General features: G+C 41.0%; 1 protein-coding gene across 1 annotated transcript in view; it reads right to left on the bottom strand.

The window, feature by feature from the left end:
- Positions 1 to 12,156, bottom strand: part of KNTC1 (kinetochore associated 1) — a 77,392-nt gene that overhangs the window by 27,874 nt on the left and 37,362 nt on the right. Inside the window, exons 36-44 of the mRNA XM_012730918.1 lie at positions 11,990 to 12,134; positions 11,196 to 11,252; positions 10,557 to 10,720; positions 9,696 to 9,800; positions 7,738 to 7,866; positions 6,483 to 6,599; positions 5,245 to 5,354; positions 2,238 to 2,445; positions 885 to 974 (exon numbers count right to left, since the gene is read on the bottom strand). Coding sequence (XP_012586372.1) covers positions 885 to 974; positions 2,238 to 2,445; positions 5,245 to 5,354; positions 6,483 to 6,599; positions 7,738 to 7,866; positions 9,696 to 9,800; positions 10,557 to 10,720; positions 11,196 to 11,252; positions 11,990 to 12,134 — 1,125 coding nt within the window. The remainder of the gene's footprint in view (positions 1 to 884; positions 975 to 2,237; positions 2,446 to 5,244; positions 5,355 to 6,482; positions 6,600 to 7,737; positions 7,867 to 9,695; positions 9,801 to 10,556; positions 10,721 to 11,195; positions 11,253 to 11,989; positions 12,135 to 12,156) is intronic.

Below are 12,156 nucleotides of genomic sequence, written 5' to 3'. Positions count from 1 at the left end.
AAACAGACACTTCTCTAAAGAAGACCTACAGATGGCCTCTAGCACATGAAAAAAAATGCTCATCATCACTCATCATCAAGGAGATGGAGATCAAAATTACAATGAGACATGACCTCATATCTCTGTAGCTCTGAGATGGCCAAATAAGACCAGCAACAAGTGTTGGTGAGGGTGTGGAACACTGTGGGAACATAGGCTAGTCCAGTCCAGACAATATGGAATTTTCTCAAAATATTAAAAACAGATCTACACTAACACTCAGAAAGTCCATACCTAGGTATCTACCCAAGGAATATAAAACAATTGCTTGAAGGGACATTTACACTCCTATGTTCATTACAGCACCCAAGCTATGGAAATAATCTAAGTACTAAACAGAAGACAGGAAGATTAACAAGATGTAGTATGTATACACAATGAGCTCTTGCCATTTTCTACAACATAGACAGAACTGCAAGAGATTATACTAAATGAAATAAATCTGAAAGAGGAAGACAGAAGGAGACAGATGATTTCATTCACAGGTAGAATAAAGAAATACAGGACAAGTGAAACCAAACCAGATTCTTGAAATCTAACAGTAGAAAGGAGGCTACCAAAAGGAAAATGTAGGTACTTGGAGCAAAGTGGGAATGGGATTCAATTCCCAACAGTGAAGGATTACTTGGGCTTTGGTGGTGGGTGTAGAGGGTGATTTGGTACTCCTAAAACATATACAGCACTGTAATCCAATACTACCTCAATAAACATAATTAAAAAAATAATGAAAAGGAGCCAGGATAAAATGTGGAATATAAAGGGAGCTCAAATATCATCCAGAAAGACATTAGATTTTTCTGATACAAATAAAAATATCATTTTAAAGTCTGTAAAGTATATTATACCTGATTAATATTAATGTTGGTTATCTTTTCATCGGCTCTTTCTATAACTTTCAGGACAACTTCAATCATTTCATAATCATAGGGATTCAACTGTATGAAGACAAAAAATCAAAAGTTGAGATGACACAATTCTGATAGGATTTATTCAGTTATGTTCATCAGCACAGATTACAAGCGCAAAATCTTACTGTTCTTTAAAAATGAATAAATAAAAATTTTCTCATCCCTAAAATTAGCTCAATTAGGTAAACACACACACTTTAAAATGTCTCAATAGCTACTTTCCACCAGGCAATATTGTTTTAATAGAGAATTGTTCCTAGAGCACTAAAAAAAAAAAAAAAAGTAAATGTCCAACTTTCATAAGATTTTTACATTAAAATTCTATTTCTCCCATTTATGATGTTAAAATCAGAATAGGAAGAAATTGACTTTTTCTTGGAAATGACATTACCCAAAGTGTGAGTCTCCAAGCAAAAAATTCTAAAAGGATTTCATTCTAGCACTAACCATATAGTACAATGTGAGAATTAATAGTGTGGTATCTAGACATGCCTAAAAAGAAAGGAAGTATTCTCTTTGGTCTTTGTTTCTTTCTACACATCATTACTTCCCTCCCCCCCACCTTTCTTAAATGCCAAATAAATTCATAAAACTAACAATGAGCACACGTATGAAGGTATTCTCTATGGTTCCTCGAAATCTTGAGCAGGTTAGAATTTTTAATTGAATTACAGACAGGATATAAAAATGGAGTATTTCTTGGGATCTAATCATCCCCTCCCACCCACTTAATTCCCTACCACACCACCACTTGACCTAAAAGTTGTAGATCTTAGGTCTCCTAAAAAATATAATCAGATATGTATGTATGTAGATATTCATTATAATGATTTATGAGAAAATTAACAATGTAAATGCCCATTCAAAAAGGCCGGATGAAGCATAGTGGAGTCCACCTATTTAATGGAATTGTAAAAATGCGTGTTACACATAAGAAAAATGTGCATGTACTTCCATGTAATCACGCTGGAAGTTAAAAACGAGAACAGGAGAGTATAGTTGTCTCAATAGTCACCAAGCTACTGACATTTTTATCTATGGGGAGTGGTGTGATAAGAAAATTTCACTCTGATTTACACATTTCTCTCTAGTTTGACCTTCTTCAAAGCAAGTGTACATGTCTCAGCTATCTGGGGAAAACTGCTATATTCAACAGCATGGACTATGAAAGTTGTTTCAAAATTAAAAATGCATGAGAAGAATGGGCCTTATGTCCTTACTTCATCACTATCACCAATCACAGAAGAGAGGGATGACCCAGCAGGTGCACCCCACCTTGCCCTACCTTACCTTGCGCAGGATCCCACTTAGGCTGATGACCAGGTCTTTTGTGCTTGTCAACAAAGGCACCATCTCCAAAGATTTGGCCAGGAGTTTGGGGTGCTGCTGCTCTGTGGCTTCCCTGCTGGTGTCTCCCTGGCCCTGGCTGGCATTTGAGTTGCAGAGCAGCGTCTCAATGAACATTTGAAGAGTTGCATCACAGTCCAGCTGGAAGGTGCTGAAAGGGGCGCATAAGATCAGGCTCGCGTCCTTGGGGGCACTCCTGCATAGGCACCTTTGATGCCCACTCTATCAGGACATCTCATCCTCCTACTGTCCTGTCTCTCCCTCAGATCATTTACCCATCAGTAGGTTACTGCCTGAGCCATCAGATGTCATTCCAGGTGAGCACGAGGCAGGGAATGGTTTGCAATTAAATGGAAAACTTTATGCCCTTTAGTTGAGCACATCCACTTGCACACCTTACAGATAAGCAGCCAGGACAAACACATAAGGCAGTACTCATATAAGTCATTGTTGAGGATAGCTGGATGGGAAATGACACCATCCTTCATCAGAGTAGCTTGCTCCTACAGAGGAACACCAGATGGGAAGAAGAATACGTGAGCTCATCTCAGGACATATTATGAAATGCAGGATGCAGGCTCCATAATGGGATGTGAAATATGATGGCATTTTTGATAAACTGAAAAAAGGCACATGTCATGATCTGAGGCATACAGCAAGGGAGGGGAAAGAGAAAGGTCAAAACAGGGGAGGGAGGGGCTCTCCTTGGTGGTGCAGTGAGTTAAAATATCGCATTATGAAGCTCTCCGAAGCCACTGCAGCACGAGTTTGATCCCCCGCCAGGTAGATGAGCCACATGGCATGGCAGACCTTTCCTGACCCGCCCGCTGCTCCACCGGGCAGTGTTATTTCAGTAGATCTGCCTGTTCTGTCCCCTACTGCCTCTGGTGAATCTTCTCACCCACCACACCTCTGGCTTGTACTCCAGTTCTGTAAGCACTGTAAACAAATAAATCTTAAAAACGAAAACTCCAAAAAACAAAGGCGGGAAGAACATAAGGGAATATGTGATGGTCACTGGTAATAAGATGGTGGGAGAACCATCGGGGTTACAATGATTCAAGAAAAACAATAAAAACAAAAACAAAAACAAAAAACACAAGTCAGTAAGCATGTAGGGGAAAACCATAAGCAATGTAGATCCAAACTTTTTCAACAGCAATTATCCTCTATGAGGTATGCGGATCATGTGGGACTTGGACTTTAATAGGTTCTATCTGGATTAGAAAAAACGATACAGGTTTTCTGATTAACAATCAGGCTAGCAGAGACCCATTGATAATGGAAATACTTTTCTCAGCTCTATTAATAAGACAGTGATGGTTTGACTATAAAGAATGACTGATGGGCCCTCCCTGATGGCACAATGGGTACTTAGAGGGAGTTCAAAGAAGAGACAGGGTCAGCAGCCATTCTGGGTTTGCAGCCGCCACATGTTAAGAAGGGCCTATTTTTGTTCTTTCAGAGTGGTCAATAACTGGCCATCATCACTAAATTTAAAAACGAATTCCCCATTTCTTGCCCAGCAGGAAAGTTTGGGAGGACTGAATGGATAAAGGGAGTGGGTAGGACTCTCTGGGAACCTGGACATTATGCTGATGTTCTGAAGAGCTGGTGACCCTTTATGCTAATTCACATCCTCAGTCAGGACAAAGTGAGGACTAGTAACCCCAATCAATCAATGATGCCTGGAGTAAAAATAGTCTCAGGCCCCTCGGTGCAGCAGACCACTCCCACTTTGCCCACTGCTCCTCTTAGCAGTGCATTTTAATAAATCCACCTGTTCTGCTCCCTATGCTGTCTCTGGTGAATTCATTCACCCCCTGTCCCTCTGGCCTACACCTGATTTCCCCCCACAATAGTTTGTGCTCCCGAGAGGCCACCTCTGGCCCCTGGAAACTAGTCTAGAAGCCTCATTATCAATGACTCATATTTGATTGACTTCTCACGAGTTGGCTGAGGACTCTCAGACACTTAGTATTTTGGAAGTGGTCACTTAAGTGCTAAACCTGGAGCAGGTCAAACACACAGGTTTGTTTTCTCGTGAATAAATTGGTGATATTATGAACAGAAATTGTAAAAGTTAAATGATGTGCATGAAGGCACTTTGAAATTCACAATGTGCCAGCAAACTAGTTATCTTGTTTATTAGAAACATATGAAATAGGCCCTTCCCTGGTGGCGCCATAGGTTAGGACGCAGCACTGCAAGCTGGCAGTGTAAGCCATGTCAGTGCAAGTTCAATCCCTGCCCTGGAGGTGATCCACATGGCGCAGCAGAGCTCTCCTGTCTCACCTGCTGCTCCCCTTAGCAGTGTACTTCATTGATCTGACTGTTCTGCTCCCCACTCTGTCTCTGGTAAAGCCTCTCACCACCCCTGCACCTCTGATCTGTACCCAGGTTCTGTATGCATAAATAAATAAGTCTTTAAAAAAAAATCTGAAATGTACACTAAAAATCATTTATTCCCCCTTATCACAGTAAACTGTACCTGTAAGTAATACAATAAGCCTTAATTGTTTTAATTTACTAATGACTTTTAAAAATCCTAAATCATTCGACTTTCCACTAGTATTTAGTTTAAGATGACCTGGTCCTAGGTTGATCTGATTTAGAAGTTTAATTGCTCAGAGGAATATTCCCAAACTTCCCTGTTCATGAGGATCAGCTGGAGCCAGTTCCACACTTACCCAACCTCCTTGCAGACCTGCCGTCCCCCACTAGGGTGGGGCCCAGGAATCTTTATTTTAAACCAGTGTTCAGATTATGCTTATCATAAGTCAAGTTTGGGAAACACTAAACGGAATTAAAGCAGATTTAACCTGGTTTTGGATTTACTCAGAGGTAAGCATCTCTGGAACCCAGGCAATTATCTTTATGCCATGTTCTTGCAAGTAAGGATTCTCAGTTAGCTAATAGCAGAAACATCATTAAAATTTAGAGAACTTACTTGCAATATTCTAGAATGAGGTTTGTGTCCATATCTACATTTTCCACAAGGGCTTTAATGAGGCTTTTCTTGGTGAGAAAATGTTGTCTGAAAACTGGTCGAAAAGAAATCTAGAATAAAAAGAGCAAAATACAAAAGGCCCCTAAGCTGAAATGCACTTTTTTTTTTAATTGCTCGGTATTGTATCCTAGTCCTCCACCATTATTCTGAGATTCCAGGTATATCTGGATATCTTTCTTAGATCAATCTCTCCCTGGCTTTTCATCAATAAATCTGGTCATTAGGGACAATGGAATGCCAGTCCTGTTCCTGCAGTGGGAAGAGGCTCGAAAACATAAGCCATTTTTTCAGTAATTATATTCCTGATAAGTCAACTATTTGCAAAGAATACAGGATTGTATTTGTTTTGCCAAGTGAAAAATGAGGACCACTTACTCTTCCCTAGAAGGAGTTCTCAAAGCTTGGTCCAGCTGGGTGCTCATTTTAACATTATCTTTATGATATTTAACCAAATAGCATGACAAAAGTATAAGGCTAAAAATGTTAGGCCTGAGATAGCATAAACTGTCAATGAATAGTTGACATATTCCTATAGCTGAGAAAGCTAACCTGGTGAAAATGTCAAGCCTCCTTCAATTTCCTCAAAAATACAGAACAATGGGGCTCTCCCTGTTGGTGCAACAGGTTGAAGCATTACAAAGTTCTCCAAAGCCACGGCAGCACAAGTTCGATCCCCACTGCCAGCGAGCTGACCCACATGGCATGGCAGCCCTCTTCTGTCTTGTCCTCTGCTCCCCTCAGCAGTGTACTTCATCAGTTGGCCTGTTCTGCTCCCCACTGTGTCTCTGGTGAATGCTCTCATGACCCCCTGGCGCCTCGGAACTGTACCATAGTTCTGTATGCATAAATAAATCTTAAAAACAGAAACTAAAAATTGGTGGCACAACGGGTTAAAGAGCAACACTGCAAACTGCCATAGCCACTTCAGTGTGAGCCCCGGCCCTGGAGGTGATCCACATGGCGCAGCAGACCTCTCCTGACCCACCCACTGCTCCCTTCAGCAGTGTACTTTGTTGATCTGCCTGCTCTGCTTCCCACTCTGTCTCTGGTGAATCCTCTTACCCTCTGCACCTCTGGCCTGTACTCCAGTTCTGTATGCATAAATAAATAAATCTTAAAAAAAATGTCAATTTTCCAACTGAGTTATCATTAGAATGGATGAAACTAAGACCACTCACGCCAAGTTTACCAAGACGGATACCCCATAGAGCATCAGTACTGAGCTCACGAAACTTCAGCTCCATTTCTATGTCCTGACAGAGACTGGCCAGCTGACAGCCCACCAGAGATATTGCCTGCAAAAAATAAAACAATTAAAACTCAGCTGCAAGCAGAGTTATGTTCTAATCTTCTACATACAGAACCCAAGCACAAGAGCTGTCCAATTTCTGTGCTAAATGTGTGGGGTGCTAAATATTGCTTTGTGCACACAAACGATGTATAATAGAGGTCATTGTGTTTTTTACTATGACGCAATTTAGAACAATTTTCCTTCTTAATAAAGGTCATGTCTGGGGGCCTTTCTGATGCCACAAGGGGTTAAGTCTCAGCACTATGAAGCTATTGGCAGCCAGTGCAACATGAGTTCGATCCCTGGCCAGGGAGCTAACCCACAGGGCACAGCAGGCCTTTCCTGTCTCGCCTGCTGCTCACCTCAGTAGTAAATTTCAGTAGATACACCTGTTCTTCTCTCTGGTGAATCTTCTCACACATACCTCCACAACTCTAGCCTACAGCTCAGTTCTTGTATGCATAAATAAATCTTTAAAACAAACAAACAAACAAACAAACAAACAAAAAAAGAGGGCTCTCCCTGGTGGCAAAATGGGTTAAAAGCACAGCACTGTGAAGCTAGTTGCGGCCTCTTTAGTGCAAGTTCTATCCCCAGCCAGGGAGGTGACCCACATGGGACAGCAGACCTCTCTCTGCTGCTCTCCTTAGCAGAGTACTTTGTCGATCTCCCTGCTCTGTTCCCCATTCTGTCTCTAGAGAATCCTTTCACCACCCCTGCACTCAAGCTCTGTATGCATAAATAAATCTTTAAAAAAAAAAAAAAAGTTAGCTAGCCTGCAAACAAAACCCCTCACAAAAGGCGTATTTTAAAACAAATAACATGAGAGTTTTGAATTCAATAAACATCCTATAGGAAAGAACTGGCTCACAGGTTTGTGGTGTGAAACATACAAGCCTAAGTGTAAGGAGGGAGGGCCTATGGCTGCACACAGATCATAAAAAGTAAAAAATACTGTAATTCTTTTGACCTGCACATACATTCATCTGCATGTCACCAGTGAAAGAAGAGATGGTAGAACACAAGTTAGTGAGCCTGCCACTTCCTTTGCTAAACCTTTAAGATCTGGCACCAAAGTCAACTTCATTTCTTCCCTAAAGCTTAAATACTTCAATAATGGAATGTGTGTTCTTTGGTCATACCAAAATTTTGTCGTAATTCTGCCAAGCTTTATCGATGAGCTTCCAGAGATTTTCGAACACTTCTTTTTGGGGTAAGAGAGTGCAGTATCCCAGAGCCAAGTCGAGGTCCACCTGACGGCAGTTAAAGACCTGCAGGAAGAGAGCCCCAAGAAAGGCCACTTCTTCACCAACAGAACAGAATTAAGTCTAATGGCTTGTCACTAAGCTTAGTTACAAACCTACAGAAGACCAGTCTTTCCATGAAGCTACTTAGAGTAACAGTTTCAATTGTTCCACTTAAGTTCAATACCCTTTATTGCTTTTGTTATAAATTTAGGAACTTTTTTGATAAGTTCAATGCACAGAGAACCCGTATCTCTTCTCTCTGCATGACTAGTTCATCACCTTTCTTCAAATCCCAGCATTATTCCCCTTCCTAGTTCTCAATCAGGGAGAATTTACCTCACAGAGAAATGGGAAGGAATAGCAGAGAGCTACTTGGCTTTTCCTCTTGTAACCAACTGCCTCTGCCCACCTCAGGCTAACCCCTTCACTTGCCCCATGCCCTCTTATCTTCTCTAGGGCTTGTTCTTGAGAGGGTCCCCTCTATCTCACCACCATTAATGTTTCCCTGTCTGTTGAATGCCTGAGTGTTCCCACCTCTTGAAGGTAAAAAAAGGATTTCCTCCTGTTATGACCCTATTTCTCTGCTCCCCTTTAGAGAAAATGACTGTGAACCATCTCCTGTCCAAGATACTCGAAAGTTATTTGTTGAAGACTCATACTTGCTGACTTTGTGAGATTAATGTACTACCTACTGTGCTAATAAGGCACCTACAGTTTGATTTTAAAACATTACATAAAACTGCAGTAATCAAAACAGTGCACTATTGGCAGAAAGACAAATAAACGAACAGAATTGAATAGAGCACCCAGGAATAATACATATATGATCAAATGATCTTCAATAATGGTGCCAAGACCACTTAATGGGGGAAAAAAATCTCTTCAACAAGTGGTGATGAGAAAACTGGATATCCATGTGCCAAAAAAAAAAAAAAAAAGAAGACATGGGATCCTTCCTTATCTGACAACACATACAAAATTAACTAAAAACAGACTAAAAATAGAACTGATCTGTTTGGCACAAGACTCATTATTAAGGGCAATTTTACTTAATACTTGAGTGAGCACCAGAAGGCAAAATGTGATGTCGCAAAGTCATATCTGCTAGGCACTGAAATTCTAGAAAATTCTGAATCAAGTATTTCCCATGAAGACACAGGAAAAGATTCAGAAAATGCAACATGAAATGATTGTTGTTAATGTCAGGCCCTGTCCTCATTCCGTAATGATTAGACTTGAAGATTAAAGGAGGTGAAAGAAGGGTTGCAAAACAGAATACACAACTGCATTTTCATATATATGTCTCATGGATGTGTATGCTAGGATCACTGGAATGCTGTAATCCCTCAAATGAACAGCTAAACTTGGGAGGGGAGGGGAAAAATTTGCTATCACTTCATAAAAGTGATAATAATGGATTGTCAACAACTATAGTTAAAAACCCACCAGCGGCCCTCTCTGGTGGCGCAGCGGGTAAATGCACAGCACTGAAAAGCTAAAGCCACTTCCTCATGAGTTCGATTCCCGCCTGCCCCGGAGGTGACCACATGGCGTGGCAGACCTCTCCTGACCCGCCCGCTGCTCCCCTCAGCAGTGTACTTCGTAGATCTGCCTGTTCTGCTCCCCACTCTGTCTCTGGTGAAGCCTCTCACTGCCCCTGAGCCTCTGGACTGTACCCCAGTTCTGTATGAACAAATAAATAAATCTTTAAAAAAAAAAAAAAAACAAAAAAACCCACCAGCATTGATGAGCAATGAAGGTTCTTGAAGTTTTGAACAGAACACTAGGGGCTGAACCATGTGCACTGCTGAGACGAAATGAAACATAGAAGAGCATGCATCAAGACCACTCACCTTGTGAAGCAGTCTTGTCGCGTTCCCCCTGATAAATGTGACAGCCTTTTCTTTCAAGTCCATCACAAGGTGCCTTGATTTGACCAAGGAGGCCTCTCCAAATAACTTTTAGAAAAGAACAAAAAGAATCTTTAGGTCCATTTCTATGTATCAGTCTGGAAACTCTTTTTAAAGATCAGGAACTTTGAGAAGTCCTCATTATATGCAAAAACCTCAATCTGTAAGGACAGGAAGCTGGGGGCGAACTGACAGGAGGCAAAAAGAACCTCTTAAGTCTTGATTAGAGCATTGATGGACACGCAAACACTGGCTGATACACTTAACTCATGTGCATTTTAATTTAAAAAGCTGTCCGTTCAATAAAATTGACTAAAAAACATGTCCATGCATTTAATCACTATTAATAGGATTAGTAGAAGTGAAAATAATTGCCTCTGAGGCAAGTTTCATAAGACAGTCATCAACAGGCAGGTTGTGTTCTAGAATCTTCTCAAGGATACCAGGTATTTTGGGCTATAATAAAACAAACAGTAAATAGAGAACTGTGACCCAGTGTGGTCACCGGGCATGGAATGAGGGGACTTGCCAACACAACAGAAAACCTCCTTGAATCAGTTTCCTCATTTGAGAAACGGAGATATGGGGTTGTTGTAAACAATGGGTGTGAAAATGTGACCAAGCACCTTGAACTAGACCTGAATCTCAGCAGAGGCTCAACAACTATTTCTTAAATTGGACACAAGATGGATTTCCTTGCTAGCAATTCCCAAGTAGGAAAACATGAACTCTGAATTTCTCTGTTTCCCAATGCCTTTGTTCTCTCTTCAGCCAGAGTGAAAGCCTTTGTTCTTGAAATCATACCTTTTCACTCAAACTGGCATTCATGAAGTTTGACACAGAGTGCTGCAGACAGATACCAAAAGTACCCACTATAAATCCCAGGGCCAACTCCCACTGGCTGGATTCCTGAAGATTCTGAAGCAGGGAGGAGATGGAACTTGTAATAGGTAAGACAAGGTTATCTCCTGTAAGATAAAATGTATCAATTAATGCTCAGATTTCTAAAAGAAAGATTTGTTATTGGAAACTTTTCAGGGACAGCCTACTACTTCAAAGCAGGGAGCTCTCTTAGCATTATGTCTCAAAGTTAGTAAATGAGCACATTCACTTGAGGCTTGAATTAAATCAGATTATAACTAAGTCGAGCAGATAATGAGACATTTGGATGGTAACTTGTCTATTCTAACTGAGATGCTTCCACCTTTGCTGAGGAAGATTATCTCTCCCTTTGGAAGACCAAGACTTAAGGACAGATTTATAAATATTAAGGCTGTAAGAGAAAGGACATAACTTCCTGATCTTCTGGAAGAATAACAATGTAATAGTAAAATCATATTAGTACACTAGTACTTTAAATCAGGTTGGTGTTCAGGATTCATAGTCACATTTATAACTTTATAAGATCTTAATACAAGGTTGTACATTTCCAATGTCAAATACCTTCACTGATTGAGTAGTATGGCAAACTCGTGCAATCCAGGGGATGTTGCTTGCTTTCTGGAGTTGAGAATAAAGTAAAAAAACTCTTAACAGGTGCATTTTCCTGGAGATATTTAAATTTTGGGCTATTATTAATATTCTAAAGCAAAATGCTCCTAAAAGAAAGGTCAAATACACATGCAGATCCCAGTTAAATGTACAAATTGAAGCCCTCCCTGGTGGTATAGCGGGTTGAAGCACAGCACTAAGAACCTAGTCACTTCAGCACGAGTTTGACCCCTGCCCCAGAGGTGATCCACATGGCGTGGCAGACCAGCCCACTGCTCCCCTCAGCAGTGTACTCCGTCAGTTGGCCTGTTCTGCTCCCCACTGTCTGGTGAATCCTCTCATCGCCCCTACACCCCAGTTCTGTATGCAAAAATAAATCTTAAAAAAAGAAAAAAAGTACAACTTGACAGATCTCTGTAAATGGAATACACCCATGCAATGGCATCCTTATCAGAAAAGGATTACCAATACCCTAGGAGTCCCCTCATACCCTCCTGTAGTCATCACCCACCCCAGAGTCATTACAATCACCTCAACTTCCAAGAGGGCTTCATTCATTCTTGCCTGTCCTTACTTTTTCTGTCAATGAATGCTACAATGAACGCTCTGTGTCTGTCTTCTTTAGTCAACCATATATGCCTGTGAGGTTCTTCCACATTACTACGTGTACTGCTAGTTGCAAACCTCTGGTGCTTAAACTTGTATAAAGCAAATTATGTGAAAATAACGATACAGAAGAAAGTTACCATCTGGAGCTGGAGGCATGAGTGACGAAATCAATTCATAAATGACAGGCAGCACCATGTGGGACTCGAGCACGATCCCATCTTCACTGAAGAAGTCACTGTAGGACCACTCCTCATAGGGATCTTTCTGAGTTCCAAATGCAGTCTAAATACCAAGCCATCCAGAG

Source organism: Condylura cristata, unplaced genomic scaffold, assembly GCF_000260355.1.
Source record: "Condylura cristata isolate star-nosed mole 26May11 unplaced genomic scaffold, ConCri1.0 scaffold00029, whole genome shotgun sequence".
Taxonomy (NCBI): domain Eukaryota; kingdom Metazoa; phylum Chordata; class Mammalia; order Eulipotyphla; family Talpidae; genus Condylura; species Condylura cristata.
Note: the sequence above shows the minus strand (reverse complement) of the source record. Positions and strands in the feature narration are given on the sequence as shown.